This window comes from Homalodisca vitripennis, chromosome 2 (assembly GCF_021130785.1).
Source record: "Homalodisca vitripennis isolate AUS2020 chromosome 2, UT_GWSS_2.1, whole genome shotgun sequence".
In the NCBI taxonomy this organism is placed as follows: Eukaryota; Metazoa; Arthropoda; class Insecta; order Hemiptera; family Cicadellidae; genus Homalodisca; species Homalodisca vitripennis.
The window spans coordinates 39505978-39524320 of NC_060208.1; the positions used below are offsets into that span (position 1 = coordinate 39505978).

Genomic DNA, 18343 nt, shown 5'->3' on the forward strand with positions numbered 1-18343 from the left:
ATGTTTATGACGCACTAACTGATCATGGATCAAATTGGTTAGCTCCTAATCTCGGTCAAAGCTACACATCGGCAGAATGAATTCACACGTTCGACCGCCAGGAGAGGTCCGAGATCCCCCCCCCCCCCAGAAGTTGGGTCTACCCAAGGAAATTATCTAAAGTGCCGATAAAACTTGAGACAATCTCTCTAGGAAGAAGAAGGTAGGAAAAAGGGCAAGGTGCAAAAGGGAGAATTATAGAGAGGATTATAGACAGAAGAGAGATATTGTAAAAAGGAAGTTGAGGACAATTCCGGGTGTCGGGAATATAAGAGCTTAACCAAGATATCCAATTTGTGATAAAGGTGTAGGATCCTATTTGGAAAAAAAGCTAAATAAACAAGTATGTGGAAGTAACGATATACTCAGCTCGGGTAACTCCGTGATCGCTGCCAACGTACTCGTATATAAAAACATATGAGTCCCTGAGACACATACTACACTTGGACAGCTACAGTGGGAATGGCACACAGGTTAAGAAAGAAATCTATACGATCTTTGTTATGATAGGTCCTGCAAGTGGTGAATAAAGTGGTCCACTCGAATTGGCCTGACGGGCTGAACTGGAGAATTGCGGAGAGCCACTAATCCCAGGGAATGTAGTAATAAAAGTCATACATTGTAAGAATAGAAGTACAATGACCCCCTATTGTGGTCCCTAGAGCTGAGAGGATAATCACATAATTTAAATAACGATCCCTAAGAGTTGATATATGTCTTAATTTGGGTTTTACTTAAATTCAGTTTCAAGCAACAGTGACAGAGAAATTATTTGTCACAATATTTAACATTGTTTTGTATAAATAGTTTATTGTATTTGATTCTATGCAATAAAACTACCTTTACTTATATTTGTTCAAAATGAAACAATAATCTGCGTTGGCAATGTTTAGGTCATTTTTTACTTTTCTCGCAATTCTCGTAGCAACAAGCACGTTCTACAGCAGCAGGAACAAGAACAACCCAGGTTAGTTACAAATAATATATATTAAAACTACTAGTTTACATAATAAAAATAATTCTTTAAAAACCAAAATATATCGCTCTTGTTTTAGAGGTACACTATACATACATACTTTTTATTTTAATTACCACAAAGTAATAATTTATTTGTTCATTAGAGCTTTCTTTTAAACCTTAACATAAAAGTATTTACTCTATTAAACCTTGGATCTTAAATATATATAAAATAAAATAAATTAAAAAAAATTTAAAGTAATGATTTTTAAAAATATATACTATATGTTTACTCTCCATAAAACTGCAATCAGAATAACAAATCCTTATGTGTAGAAATTTAGATCACCTGTAAAATAATATGGATATTTTTATTCCGATACTAGCAGTTAAGCTTCGCACGCTATTTTCAAATGTTTAGTGAAAACTTTTACAATTTAATATTCTGGATTCCTATGAAGTAGGCGTATATCAGTTAAATTAATAATTTATTGTTCATAGATGAGGGATTCAAAGATAAATTAAATTCTAATGGCTCATATATCAGGCTTTAAACGTCAATGAGACTTTTTTACCCTTCAGTTAAAGTTGCCTTCCTTAATGCCCTAATCTTCAAAATTGATACTTATAAATATCTCAGAAAACTACTCAGGCCAAGGACCAGTTTATTGTGAATTATCACTAACGTAAAGTGGCTTCGTACGCTATTTTAAAAGTCTAAGGGTGTTAGTGAAAGATTTTACGATTTAATATGACTCCTAACAAATTTGAAACGTAAGTAGGCTTATATTAGTTAATAATTTCACAGTAATTTTTATTTATCATAAACAGTTATATACCATTTTTATCCGCTATTAATTCTGTCGTGAAACGCGCAGTAGCTTACATTTCTGCTTCGAGTTAATTGTGTTTTTAACCCTCCAGTTTATTTTGCATGCAGTAGTGCCATAATCAAGAAAATATATACCTATTTTTGTCTAAGAAACTAATTATGCCCTAGAACATATTTGAAAATTATGTAGGCCTGTATCAGTTAATTCCTTATTTAGATTGATACGTTTTTGGTTCTTTATATTATACAGTTATATAAAATTGTATCGGCTAATATTTCTGTAATGAAACGCGCAGTAGCTTACATTTATGCTTCGAGTCAAATGTGTTTTTAACTCTCCAGTTTATTTAGCATGCAGTAGTGCCCTAATCAAGAAAATATATACTTATATATGTCTAAGAATAAAAAATACTAAGGTCAATAATCTTCTATTTTCGGTTTATTATATATATTAAGCGATAATTAATGTTGCCTTGTGGTGAAATGAGGAAAAAGAGTCTGGTTAAGTATGACTGAGAAAACCTATTTCACGAACGGAGCACCAAAATATCTATTCTGATGTTTAAAATTCACTTCCGGTCTGATTTTTTTTACCGAGTTGACGTTTGAATTTGCTTCTTGACTGAATTTAAAAAATTTAACATTTTTTCTCATAAACATTTAATGGAATTGAAACAATATTCAAAAATCATTACGAAAATTACTAGAGCCGTTCCCGAGATTAGCGCTTAGCAATACATTTTGGGATACATTTTTAAATTATAGAATGCCCAGACAGTTGTAACGCGCAGCATAGAAGAAACCTAAGTAATAAATAATCGAACGTGATCAAACCTTTATAATAAATTTTATATATTGATTATATTTCTCAACACTTTAGAAAGCTAGCTAGTTTAATTAAATAATATATAAATGATAAAATTATGGAAGTGACAAAAAAAAATTACAATGCACCTGTAATTTCTGCTCTAAAATGTTTCATATTTAATAAATAATAAAAAAATTTTAAATATAAAAAAAACATCCCTGCTTACAACTTTAATATTCACATAATGTGCTTACATAAATAGAATTTAAATGACACCTCAAACCTATCTATGACGTATAAATCACTATAATTCACGTTTACAAAACACACACACACACACACACACACACACACACACACACACACACACACACACACACACACACACACACACACACACACACATATATATATATATATATATATATATATATATATATATATATATATAAGTAGATATTAATATGCCGATCCTAGACCACTTTTGGGACAGACCGAAAATCAATATAATTACTGTTCAAAAGACAAGTATGAAAGGAACAATGTACAATACAGTTCTAACATTAAATTTGAAAAAATAGTTTACAATACAGTTCTAATAATTTAAAAACAATTTAAATACAATTCTAAAAAATAACTATGATAATCTGTATCCAAGCAATCTTTTCAAGGACAATGGAGTTTATATTAGCAATACTTGAGTGGAAATGTTTTTTGTTCTACAATGTTGGTATGAGGAAAATCAGACATTACTCTCTTCTTCTCCAAGCCATCAATGTAACCCGACGTCTCCATTTTTACTCTATCCTTTACATTAAAAATTTCATATGTTTACTGTCTTCTGATATCAAAACTATTCAATAACGCATTTTAAATATTTTAATCAAAAACTCCATTCCATCATCGTCAAGACTCAGTGATGATTGCCATTTTGTACTGGATCAATTTTTTGAGTGCGGTTTGCGGCATTAAACTCTGCTAGATAAACCCTTTAAAATGATGTGCATATTGACTTATGCTCCTATTTAAGATTTCCTTTTGACTCCTTGCGGGACGTCCCTATGATATTACAGAAAACTGATAGTTCCTTCAAAAAGTATATTTTTAGGTCTAGTGTTGATGTACCAAATCTGGTTGATTTATCTGTTATCGCTCAGAAAATATTTTACCTGGGCAGGACATTATGTACACCCTGTATAATACAATAATAAAAGGTTACTAGAGAATGTCTGTAGGAATTAAGTTATCTTTTCAGGAAATGCAATGACCCAATTATATTTACTCTGTAATTTCAGTGTTCAAAGCGTTCTCTCTCGCAAACAACTTCCAGAGCCTGATGGACACAAGGAGTTCCGATGATGAGATCACTTGTCTCAATGGGCTCAGGGCCATCTTCATAATGACAGTCGTATATATTCATCGAGCTCATACACTAATTTGGCTTTGTTCCAAATTTAATTTTAGACACATGTATGAAGTAAGAACTAATTAGGAACTAATTCGAAGTTTACTATTAGACGCTAAACTATTAGGTAATAGAGTATTGGTATATGCTATTGAAGTAACTATGAAACATTATATTGAATTCCTTTCGTTTAATTTGCTAGGTTAAAATGAGACTGCTTTAATACTATCTACACTGAGACAAATAAAAATAATATAAATCTTGTAATACAATAATTTTATGTTGTTATTTTATCAAACGTTCAAATGACAGATCATTCATGTGGAAAATTAGTTTTGAAGACTATTTTATACAAGGTTGTGAAGAGCCTAAGTGGGAGACCGCGTAGTACTAGAGGTTCAGATCGATCAATATATCCAGAGTGTTTCAGTTTTCACAAAAGAGGACGAGTTAAAGAAGAAGGGTACCGTGTTATCGACTATGACTGTTTTAAAGTGTCACATACCGACATTCACCCTACCCAGAATTGGCTATCGGCACGTATGACAGGGGGTACTCGTTTAGCACTTTCTGTACACCACGTGTCCACTTCACTTCAAGGTGGGATAAATATTTTGTACTTTGTACTAGAGGCATGTTTGAGCCGTAATGCAGGTATGACAGAATTCATAAGTAGTTTTCGATAATCTTTATTTATAATACAATATCCTACCTGAATATTAAAACCAGTACCAGTCATAAATTATTGACTTTATCATAGTTATTGTGACCTAGCAAAAGCTTTTGTATAGTAAATACAGTGAGAAGTTTGTTGTTTGTGTTGATTGTTAGACATTACCTCGTAACTAACAGAATTTGATTAGACTTGCACAGTAAAACACTGTCTAAATTTTACGACAGTGAAGTCTGAATATAACTACTCTAAAGGATAAAACTCATCCTGCTGAACTTACCTTTTTCTGTAAAATATTTCTAATGATAGTGTTATACATTATATTTTTTATTTGAAAAGTTGGATAATAATATATATTATATAATTGTATATATTATTTGTTGATATTATTTATAAATGCACCATTAATCATATTACAGTTCAAAACCTTAACAGAAACGTTACTCAATTATTATTTATCATTGTTTATTATAGTTTATGGTTTAAAGAGTGCGTAATTATTTTAGAAAAAGTGTGATTTATATACTTATCCACATGATGCAGTTGATGTTTATTAATTTGTAATAGTGTTAAAGCGTTTTATTAAAAACCTCATATCGTTACAAATAACATTTGATAACTATAATTTTTCATTTGGTACGAAGGAAAAATTAGATTTTTCCGTATGTTCCTCAATGAGTATTTTTTTTTAGATTTTGTACTGTATATTCAGGGATCTTAGGTTTTTACAATTGATTTCCATCTGTAGGAGATAATGGGATATCATTCCTATACTAGTTCTAGTTTGAGCTACCTGTGTATTTTATATTGACATTACAAATTTTTCGATTTCTATTAAGAAGGACTCGGGTGAAGAAAATTGTGTATAAATCTAATTTGAACCCTAGTCAATAAAGGATGACTATGGTGACTACACGTAACTATGTATAGCGTATCCTTTATGAAATAACAATGATCGAGGATCTCAGGGATATGATCTGAAGGACTATCTAAATTTCTTACAATACGTATCCTGATTAACTAAGGGAGTAGAAAGTTTGCTAATATTATGAAGAAAGATTTCGTAACTTTCAAGAATTGGTGTCGAAGTTATATGTAACAACATTTTTTGGAAATATTAGCGTAAGTTATGAGATCTTGCAAAGCCAGTGATACAAACCCTAGAATCTGAAACACCAAACCCGCAGAAAATTTTCATGCGATAATAGTAATACTAGATTATTATGCATTGCGCTTTGAAGAGTGTATAACGTATTAAGCTTTAAAATAACATTTGGAAATTATAGAATAAAATTAGGTACAAATTTAACAATGTTGGAATATATTTAATAGTGTTATATAAATTCATGAACATATTATGATACATGAACATTATATAAATATTTTATAAATCATATTTTGTTGAGTTACCGAACTTAAAAGTTGACAATTCCTACATTGTTAAATTAAAATTATGCAACAAGTTTCAATTATATCATACATACAAAAGTTGGCTGGTATTAAAACAGTTATACATAAATAAAGATTAGAATACTAAAACTAAAAATAATAATATTAATTTTTTCAGGTTTTTCACACAAGGATACCGGTTATTTTGGATATGGGTTATATTTCTGTAGATGGTTTCATCCTAATCAGCGGAATTGTATTGGCTTATAACTTCTTTCGGAAGCGTCTTAAAAATATCGAATTTAATATTATTAAATTCTATATGGAAAGATATTTTAGGTAAGAGTATTTTAAAATCTTTCCAAATAGAAAGTTAGGTACTTTGAATGCAATTTATTAGTAATAAGCATTAACAGTTAAATTTCATAACTTAATCTTTAAATGAATTCAGAGACTGTAACATGAAAATTCTGTAGTAAAATAATAATATTAATGATATATCATAGGACCTCGAGTAGATATACTTTGTTTACGGCTCGTACCAACATTAATAATAACATGAGTTGAAGTCCAATAACAATAACTAGATCCCTAATGTCCATTGATTTGCAAAAGGTAAAAGATTCAACCAAGTTATTATGGCTTTTACACAAATAATATATAATAACATGGTCCTTATTAAAGAAAGTTGAATAATTTAAATTTTTTGCAATAATAAAAAATAAAACTAGTAACACAGAATGCATATTTTAGATAAAATTCGGGATTTAACGTAAACGTGAGAACTAATATCAACATATGATCAATATTTCTCTATCTAACTGTAGCATTGTACTATAATTTTGATCAGATGGTCTTTACCTCATAATTTGGGTGGAAGTGGACGATTTCATTTTTCGCTTGTTCGTCACTTGTTACACTAAAAATAAATAAATACACAGCCTTCTTAAGTAAACTTGAATAATTAATTTTTTAGTTCATCAATCACAATGGAAGATATAAACACTGGACTTACGATATAATTTACACGTGGACGATAACCATAAACGTATAATTTAATTGCAACTTATATATTTTGTTGGTTGTGTGAACTTTTCATTTTGTTTACCTTTCTTTAAAATAGGATTCGTTATATGTATTACATATCTCATATAATTTTGAACATTTTGCCCTTTATATAATAGTGTTTTTTGTGTTTATTGTTATAATTAAATTTATTTACATATGAATATTTTATAAACATTTTTTATGTTAATAGTTTATATTCATTTTAGATTACAAATAAAAGCTTACAGCTGAATTTACACTACTTATAAAAGCTATTTTGTTTAGAAATCTTGGGTAAAAACATTGTTTTTGAATTGTTTATTTTTAACACTTTCGTAGAAATTAAACTTTTATGATTTTAATTTTCCCTTATTTGTATTTATTTAATCAGGTATACAAAGGTCTGTGTAGAACATGCCACCGTTGCATACGTCAGCTATATACATTTATGATTATACTTATAATCATAAAAGACTTCCCTCACTGAATCACTCACTCGCTGAATCACTAGTTATAATTGGTAAAAATGATCCCAGTGTGGCTGGGGATATCCATAATATGAATACAAATGGAGACATAAATATCGTGGTGTGAGAAAATAGAACACAATAAGTTGATAAGAAGACTGTAAGTAAGAAGCTTACAAAAGGGATATAAATCACAATATAAACAAAGAAACTAACAGGAATTTAAAACTAAATTCATATGGGAAGGAACATTAGAAGAAAGCTAAATAAATTGGAAGTTATCGGAAGGAATGCGTACCGCACCCCACGGCTGAGATGTCACACCATCCTGGAGAGCTCACACATGGTCGGCAGAGTTTTAGGCGGGTTTGAATGTTAAATCACAGAGTGTACACAGTTGAGCACAGTAGTCACTGGCATTGAGGGATCAAAAGGGTATCCACATCTTTCCGCGGCAAAAGACGACCTCACCAACATTAACAATGAGCAAGGGGGATCTAGGGAATACCTTGAATCACATAGTACAAATAAAAGATACTATATATGTACATATATAATATATACGTATATATATATATATATATATATTTATTTATGTGTGTGTGTGTCTGTTGAGTTATTATTATCTTAATTCAAATAAGATTATTCCATGGTAATATATGTGGTCAAAATCTTTGTTTCACGTCTCAAAAGGGTGTTTTTTGTCCAGGTTAACTCCTATGTTGGCCTGTGTGATACTATATTATTCTACTCTCCTGATACACCAAGGACAAGGGCCTATATGGTATACGATGTTCAAAGAAGAAGAAAAGTGTAAACAGAACTGGTGGGCCGGGTTTCTTCACGTTACAAACTACATCGACCCAAAGGTACTTTGGTACTGATCTATGGGTCTTTTAGATTTGTTTGACTGTTATGTTTCAAATTTCTATATACCTTCATATCCACCCTTTGGAATGTAAATACATTGATATAGATAGTTTTTTACTGGTAAATAAGTCTTAACAAATTTTAACGTTTACACATAAGTTAATAGTGAGTCTTTAATACTTGTAATCAGTTAATTTTCAAGCCTTAGCGTGGTTTTTTGTAAACTAGTATATTCCATCTTTTTTTAAATATTTATAATTAGCGGTGGTTTTTTTGAAAAGGCAGTAAAATATCCGAAAAACTTGGTACTTGTATATGCAAAAGGATTAGAATTACCGGACCCCAGCATGCAAGTTAGTTATATTAGCTAAAATTTATTTATGAATGTTTTTACTCGTAGAGGAATTGTTTATCTCCCTCTATGTCAATGAATCTGCCGATATCACTGAATTACTGACGACTTAACCGTGATAATTTAGCAGAGCTTTACAAAAATGGCTTCTCTATTTTCAGCTGTAGGCCAGCCTATTAAGTTAGTAAAAATTGTCCTAAAACCAGCAAAATATAATTAAGACAATTACTCTATGTTTTAGTCCTGGGAATATTACCTCATCTAGATAAAGCTAAAAGAAAGCCCCAGAAGATCAAATCCATCACCCTCACCTTGGAAGAAGGAAACTCCAGGAACAGCGAAATCGAAAATGCTAAAAATAAAGATTTACATTGTTTCGATTTCAGAGTCCTAGATTAAAAAATATAGTGTAATATAGGTAAAAAGGTATTCTAACTGTCCTATGCAGTGGAGAGTTGAATTTCGTAAGGAAGACATTATGATAGCTTTGAATCTACGAAACTGTTGCTTCTTGCCATGGCAGTAGTCCCATCCACGTGATATACTACAGATTTTAGTATTGGATTAGATCACAAGTAACTGCCTCAACTAAATCCTTAGGCCTCGATCACGGACACTGAAAGATGAATCTTAATTATATTCAACTAGGGTTGACATCGCCCATATGAATGATCTCAAACTCGACAAGATCCAAGGCTCACATTGATTACATACACAGGATCATATCCGTAGTCGGACATGGAACAAGTAAAGCAATCCGTGTTCAAAGCTTTCCGCTAACCAGCCACCAATCAATTAAAAGGAAAGGACCATATAGAAGCTCAAATTATCTACCATTCTCAACGGCGTGATCTGTTTGGTAGGCCCCAAACCTATTCGACATAAATGCTCAGCCACGTTTCTTCCCATAAAATTTATCATCGACCCTATTACCAGGAGCGCGGAGTAACCTGTCAATAGTATATTATTTTAAATATATAGGTTTAATATCCTCAGCCGAAGTCACGCATACACCTGCAATACATTTTGTATCAGTCTCGATCCAGTTAAAACACTCCTGGGTGGTGTTGCGCGTGCGGGTTTTGTTCAGGGCTGAGAAGTATTATCACTGCTACCTACGTAGTTTGTCTTTACTAGGGAATTAAACTCTGCTGGCGTTGTCCTCCATGCTAAATGGAATATCCCAAAGTTAGTACAGAAGATGAAATTTGAGAATACTTTACAATCCAACTGCTTCTATTCTAGGATCTTCACCACGGAGGCAGTCTGGAACCAGCACAATATTGCGGAGAAGGGACAACTAATTTCACTAAATGTCTGTGAAATGGGCTGGAACCGCATGCGTAATTTTAACCAAGATCTAGAAATCATGAAACAGCAACATCAACGTGTACTTTGGTACCATGTTGACGTAGATGAGGTACAAGTTGATTTATCTCTGCAATGTGCCACCGCAATATACTTGCGTTGCATTGGCATTCAGAAAGTTTCAGAACGGCTCTTCCTCCCTGGAAGTCCATAAACCCTAGTTCTACTGGTAGTCTAATAGACTAAAGTGGATTTCAAACTGTCTGCTGAATACGATTACAATAATGGTCTCGGTTTTCCTGTACAATAGCAACACCAGTCTAGCCAGGAACTTCGGTAAGCTTTTAATACATATTCCCTCGAGTTTGAGTACGATAGGAACACCTCCTACAAACTTTCTACGAACGATACCGGGTCTCGTATCTCATCAAAGTACACGTACTACTTCCGCACCCGGTTGTAAGCTGTGGTCTGTTGAAGCTAACAGATTCAAAACTCATTCAAAATAAAAGTTCCTTAACACTCTACCAATGTCCATCGATAACTCCAAACTTAAATAAAAGTCCAACAAATCTGTGCCAGTTTCAGACAGAAGACGGAAAATGTTATATTGCTTATGAAAAATGGTTATTAAAATGTTTAGACAAACAAATATAATCAAGCACTAGGGAGGAAAATCTAGTTATAACTTATTCCTTGGCACATGAGCACCTATTTTTGGTTTAGTCAGACATTTTTAGAGTGATAAGTTATGAAAGTTCTATATGATAATAGTAAAAAATTTTTGTTGTTAATTAGTTGAATCGCAGAGGCAAATAAATTAATAAATTGACTAGCCTAACTTAAAACAATAAGATATTTATCTTTTAACATTCAGTTATAAAAAATTAAATAGCCACTTGCAACAGGCTATGATTATAATATGCCATGATTATTTAATTACATTTGGCTATTATAGCTCAGATGACCCATGTTAAATGTGTTTCATTCACCACCCAGGTAGGTCCAAAAAATATGTTATACTATTAAATGATTTTACTAGTCAACTTAAAAGCTCATAAATGATAACTTTCAGACTTTAAATGTTTGTTTCAATTGAGAATATACTCTGGCTCCACTTGACTTGCTATCTTATCTTTGCAGATTACTTCTAAACGACCAAGCAATATTTTACTGCTCAAACAGTCTGAACTTCACAGCATTTAACTCAGTTTCAAAATGCCTTATGTCACCACTACGACTTAAATCAAGCATCTATATTACTCTACAAAATCTTAAACACGGTTCTCGCTCGTCTGGTTCACTCTTACGTTTCGGTATAAAAACTGCTGACCTCTCAGTCAGCAGGCAACAGCCAGGCGTACTGTCGTCGCTGTTTATCGCGACAGTTTTCCACTGGCTGCATTTTTACTGCCTGTAGTTTGTCCATTAAGCGAATATTTGTTCCTCGGAAAAATTTTCCACGTCAAAAAGGAGAGACAGACGATGATTTGGTAGGAAGGGACACCCACCTCACGACCTACACGTTTAATCTCCAAGGCTGTATTCTCGGTTCTGTTCAAAAATATTTACTTTTATTCATGACTTAAAGATGAATTAAAGTTTATTGCAACAGATTGATTACGTATTATCATTCCTAATTAATTCTTAAAGTGGTTTTATAGTTGTTAAAGAGGATATAGCAAGTGTAGTATTCTATTTTATGTAACATTTAAATGTAACAATTTAAACAATGAATTAATTGGATTTTTCACCTTGTAGTGTGCAGGACATAGCTATTATATCGCCATGGATTTCCAGTTCTACCTGCTGTCTCCGTTGTTCTTGTTGCCCCTGCATAGAAAACCAAAAATTGGCTTCCTGCTGCTAGCTACTGCGTCACTAGTTTCGTCCCTGGCTGCAACTGTTAATTCTTATGTGAAAAATATGGGGACAGGAAATAAGTTTATACATTATGTGTAAGTAGCGTAGCCTAATTTCTAATTTTAATTTAGTAATATGTAACTGTTTCAGTTTATTATACTTGTATTAAATTGTACTTCATATTTTTGGTTAAACTTTGTATAAAAATAAATTAAGGCGAGAAAATGTTGTCTAGTGAAATAAGATCAGTATTTCAAATGATTATTAAATTTCAGCTTAATATTCTCATGTATGTTTTGAAACATTCTGATATGTACAGCATATTATCAAGGTATTTTCATCCTATTATTAAGGGTGTTATATTTTTGTGACATTAGAAGAGATCTCAATACAGAGACAGACGACGGTTCCAACTACTTCGGTATCCACTACAGAATACCATCATTCAGTATGGGCCTCGCCTTGGGGTACTTCCTCTTTCAAGTCAACATTAAAAAGCATGATTTTATCCCATCCAAGGTAAGAGACAAAGAATGATTTTTAAAATTGAGTAAGCAAAAAATGTAAAGAAAATTCTAGATTTTAACGCTATCCAAATTTTATACACATTAGTTAATTAAATATATCCTTTAATTGTTACGTGATAAATAAGCATAATTCATATCATTTTATGACAATTAGTAATCACCATAAACAAAACAGATGCTAACGCTTTTAAGTATGTTTTTGGGTCACAGTGTGACAATAAAAAAAAGACAAATTGGATATTTATAATCGTGTTATTTATAAACAGTGGTTTCAAGATATGGAAAAATAATAAACACGCCATGGTTTACATTAGCAAGGTAATGTCTTGCTAAATGGATTGAGCGATGTTGCAGCAGTGCAGATAATGTTACTAATCCATGTTTCCCGAAAATATTGTCGAACAGGTTGGTTGCAGGATCACTTTTACACCAGTCTCGAAATGATATTCAAAAATTTACAAATACAAATACAATTAACACACATATAACATATAAACCTACCCCTATTTTACCTATACCCATTTAAATCAATGCAAAAACATCAATCAATCCTAGCCTCGGCAATGTTTGAATGAATTGACACAATTTTAACTTCAATTGAAAAAAAAAGCATCATACTGCATTTTTTTCTGTGGCCTTTCATCTGTGATCATTCATTATCATAGCACAAACACATGGTTTTTCTAGAATTGCATTTATTGACATTTATTCCTGTAACCATGCTGAAAGTTATATATCTATGTAAAGCTTACAAAAAGAAATTGACTAAACTAATAAAACTGTGTTAATGCCTTCTACAGTAAATTTAAAATAAGTATCGTATGTACGAAATAGCAAAATATCAGAGTGGGTAAATAATGCAAACACTGTATCCCTCCTCAATTAAGACTCATTGAACTATGGTATTTTAGTTTGGTCCTTAACCTTACAAACACAGTTCAACAGAGTTTTTACTCTACAAAAGCAAGCTGAACTCGTATATGTGGGTCTGTGAGGCACACAATCATGTCGAACTGAGTCTCAACATTATAAAATACTAACGTTAGTACAAAAATTCTTTTGTAGAATTGTATATTCTAGAACATTAATTAAGTGTGCAGGAAAGAAATGAGTAACTCCGTAGGCTTTTCGATGTTTAAAAGTGTATATTTAAAGCTATTGCAATATTAAGGTGTTAGTATATTTGTTCGATAGATGATTTTGCCTTATTTTTTATATGATAAATGGATTTACATACGAAGCTCCGAGAAGCCTAATTCTATCTAAAGGCAACTAAGATAGAGTGCATAAGAGACTTTAAATGTACAGTAAATATTAGACCTGATTGTCTTTTATATAAATGCACTATTAGTCGTTCCTCACCGTTTTGCACTCTATTTATGAAACTATTCTCTTTGACCAGATATGATAAAGAATAACATCTATCTAACCTAGGTCAAAACAATAATATAACAATTTAAAGTGACAAAACGGCCTTCAGAAGAAATCTAATCTTACGTAACATAGTGTTGATAGTGTGATGACGTATAAAATCAATCATGATAAATTGCTCTGATTACCTATTATAAACATAATATTCTGTTTCAGGTAAGAGCACGAAATGAATACGAAATTGGGCTTAAAGAGATTTATTCTGATAAAAATTTGAAAATATATTAATTTTGTTATTATTTCGTCCTGTAATTTAATTAGATTTACTTTTCCTTTCACTTTTACGTTACAAAGCTAAGAATAAAGATGCTTGGTAAAAGGAAGGTTTTCATTATAAAGTTGTGAAGCTTTACCTTAACAGTCAAGTCATGATTGCCATGATGCTGTTACGGACTGGTTAGAACTGGTATAACAGTGAAAATGTATAATTCAGATAACAGTCACTCTATATGGCCTGACAATGCTACGACCTGAACGTATTGATACTGATAGTAGTTTAATGGTGTGCCATGTGATACTTTACCACTAGGTATCCTTCAGATATTTTATATTAAAAGTTGGGGCCACATATATAATGCCCGACACTAGGGAGACTTGTTTATATAATATTTCATCATATTTGTTTCTGAATTTTTATAATTAATATATTTTTATTCCTTGTATATTTTTAATTTACTCGAGTTACGATAAACCTATTACATTTATGATAATTGATGGAATTAAACTGTAATTTTCCAGAAACAATTTGCCCTTTCGAATCAATCGTTCACTTAAGTTATTGAAGGAGAAATGGGCAATGGGTGGCAATTTAGGGTGTATGGGCAATGGGCAATGGGTAATTTTACAAAATAAAGTGTTAAATGTTGCTTGTTGTTAAAAACCTAGAATTGACTCTGACATGTCCGTAATATAATATAATTATGTTACTGATTCTTACATCTTATAACATGATCAGTTCGACCGGACCATCGGTTATAAATGGTCGTATCTTTTATTTGTTTCACCATTTTTCCGTTCGTCACAATTGGAACAAGTGGTCATTTGCAACTGTATAGGCTTTGCGTTGGTTGTAACGGCCCGGGTCCCAGTCGGTTGCATAAGCGGGGTTGAAGTAGTAAAGTCAGCCCGTGTTATGGTTACTACCAATACCAGTGTAGGCTGAATGTAGGTTTTTATCATGGCGCCACCCCGTGGCGGGTTACTTCTTTTAGGGACAATACGGGGACCTGTCCCTCCCGTAGTTGGTATAGCTCTCACTGGTAAGGCAGACTTAGTTTAAACAAGTAACAATTGGTGCATGCAAACCTCGACAACAAAATCACTTAAGTTATGGACCTGAACAAAATTGAAAACCAATAGCTTTCTCAATTAGAGTTATATTATGCCTAGGCTTGGTTTTTATAACAAATAAAGAAAATGTTCTAAGTATCTGGCAGTTCCTATACCACAATTTCTGAGTATTTGTTACCTATTCTCAGTACTTTACTTACTATCAGCATGCACCAACTGTAGTTATACTATTTAGATAATTATAAGAAAAAGGTTAACTTCAGTAACAACCAAGTTCCACTTATAAATCACTTGAATTTATTAATCACATTAAGATTATGATGAAAATTTAAAACATGATGTTTAGAGCCGATTTAAATTTTTTTAAGTAATGTGAATCTGAGGTCCAAAATTTAACCCAAAATAGTAAAATAATTAGCTAGCTCTCGACAAGTAATATATTTAACAGGTATGTTCTGCAAGTGCTAAACTCCACTTAGTTGTTATACAAATAGACAGAAAAGAATTGTGTAAATACAAAAGTTTTAGTTAAACCATCCAACTGTTGGAAAAATAGTTTAGAAATAAGAGGCATGACGTAGGTGGTTACCATGCTAGACATACAATTAATTATAGACAATACACAGGTAAATATAGGTACCAATTTTACACATAAATGTTAAGGCAAAACTAAACTGAAGTACGAAGGCACAATCCCTAGCTGGTGTGAAGACGCTCCACTGGCGAGTGAGTCCCGCAACCGTCCACAAAGTCCACAGCAGCTTTCAAAATAACGTGTACACAAGTTCAATATTTAATTATGGCCATACAAGAATTAAAAAAAATTTGACTTATCGTGTCGCAGTCACTTCTCAGGCCTGTGATTCCACAACCAGTCAAGTCGTGCCGCAAGGAAGTGAGGTGCGCGTACTCCTCACAGTCAGCGAAGCTCATAGTAGACCCCGTGTACAGTCTGTGCCGCTCAATGTCCAGGCGCGTGCAGTTTATCTGACGTACATTCCGGAACGAAAACCAGAACCCTCTTCAAAAATATAGAAAATTATGGAAATCCTGCCACGGAGCTGAAGAGGGTCGATCACCTGTCTTAACTTTGCACTCCGCTAAAACAGACCATGAACTCCGAAGCTCAACGTTCCGTTCGTGATTCATCACTCCCAGCGCTAGGTGGACGTACCCTGAACTTCATTCAGCTTTCGTCATCCGGTAGCCTACTTCATTGTAACAGATAACAACTATCAAGTTACAAATACCCTCTATCTGGTAAAGGTCGGGGCGGACACACTACGTTTCTTTAGTGGTTGACGAATTTTGCGTTGGTGCGCCAATATGCAAATATAACTTTGTTTAGTTGATCAGGCTAAACTTTCGTCCAGTAGACCAAGAAACGAGCGTTTCATGGTGGGCCTTGAAATTAGGGCGTTTAACGTTACAACTTGATACAGTTATTTTTTTAATTTGTCCCTGTCATTATCTATACCTCGGTGAGAAAGATACGTCGCTCTTATCAGTGCTTATCAGACCACGAGTGTTCCACACACACAACTTCTACTACCAATGACTCCCTCTTACGAGCAATTTTATCTTTAAGGTTATAAAACTTTTTTATTAACATTACCTCTAAATTATCATGTGCTAGTAAATATTTTTTATAACTAAGTGTACCAACGTGCAGTTGCGTACATTTTCGGATGACTTCTCTTTTTTAGTTTTACGTAGCATATCACCGAGTTCGGTGTTTATGCAAAGTTTGAAGTTTTGGTATTAGATGAGCAGGCTGTTAAGTGTGAGGACTCTGGGAAGTGTGCAAACTTAGACCTTACAAAAACATGCTCGTCGATCAGCACTCCGATGCGAAAAGTGTAATGAGTTGGGGGGGGGGGGGCATCGTGAATAAAAAGTGGTGACTTCGGAGATTTCGGTTACAAATCTATCATTATTAAAGCAATATTCGATCGAAAAAGTACTTTTTATAATACTTAAAATTAATAAATTTTGTGATATAAAATATAAAAAAATTAACGAAAACTTATAATCTAAAATGTCCAGTATAAAACAGTATATAGGTAACCTTCTCTCCAAGCTCGATCAATTTATTTTAGATTGAGAACGTGCATTTACGTATGCAATGTGATCAGCTACTAACCAAATATAACGCTCTCTCCCAGGACGCCTAGAACATGAGGGAACAGCTGCACTACCTAAAACAGTTCAGCTGATTGAAGAATCTGGAGATCTCCTCCGTATCTGTCACTCCAATCGAAATTATCTTTGCGGTTATGTGCTTAGTAGCATGTGCTATTGACATGACGCAAATCGCAGAAGTCTGAAAGTGGGAAAAATCACCACTTTAATAGTTACCTAACATTAAAATTTGATTATATTTCTCATCTAAATGATGTACAAACAAAACATGTCGACTTTTAAGAATTTAATGATCCAGAATTAAGGTTTCATGCAATCACGGAAAATAAGACATTTTTTGGTAATATCTATCTGGCGCATTTTTACCCGTCAACTTTTTACTTCCGAATTTAAAATATCGACTCTAATACAAATTTTCCTGGCGCCGCTTTTGTAAGACATCCTGTTCTCGACCTTCAAACATATAAATAAGTAAGTTCTACAACTTATTAGGATTTAAAATCTCATCTCCCTCGCGCTAATGCGCGCCAAAGTGAAAATGCTACGGAGCAACATCCAGCTGTGCTAACATATGACCATGGTGGATTTAGCTTTAGATCGATGTAGATATTAGATCTACTTGAAACGTCTCCTTACAAAGATCTATTGCAATACATTGATTTAACTGGATAATTCGTTCGAAATTTGCTTAGCTTTTCTACTTGTTTCAGTCAGTGATAATCGGTATATAAAAAAAATGTTTTACAAATGTAATTCGAATTCTGTGATTTTAAAAGAAATAATTTTAAAATTTATGATTTAGCGTAATTTAAATACACGTAATTCTTCTGACTGTTCAAGAAGTACTAGTTTTGTTTCATTTAAAATGGATATTGGTTTCTCACATTTTTCACTAAAAACTCCGCGAATAATGTTTTTTATGTCGAAGGATTCCGGTTATAAT

The 18343-nt window shown here is 32.7% G+C and overlaps 1 protein-coding gene across 1 annotated transcript in view; it reads left to right on the forward strand.

Moving 5' to 3' along the window:
* LOC124355596 (nose resistant to fluoxetine protein 6-like) overlaps window positions 1-16249 on the forward strand; it is a 30602-nt gene extending 14353 nt beyond the window's left edge. Inside the window, exons 5-11 of the mRNA XM_046806758.1 lie at window positions 933-1006; window positions 3932-4044; window positions 6282-6442; window positions 8327-8486; window positions 11909-12105; window positions 12388-12529; window positions 16103-16249. Of these exons, the coding sequence (XP_046662714.1) occupies window positions 933-1006; window positions 3932-4044; window positions 6282-6442; window positions 8327-8486; window positions 11909-12105; window positions 12388-12529; window positions 16103-16249 (994 nt within the window). The remainder of the gene's footprint in view (window positions 1-932; window positions 1007-3931; window positions 4045-6281; window positions 6443-8326; window positions 8487-11908; window positions 12106-12387; window positions 12530-16102) is intronic.
* The last annotated feature ends 2094 nt before the right edge of the window (window positions 16250-18343 follow it).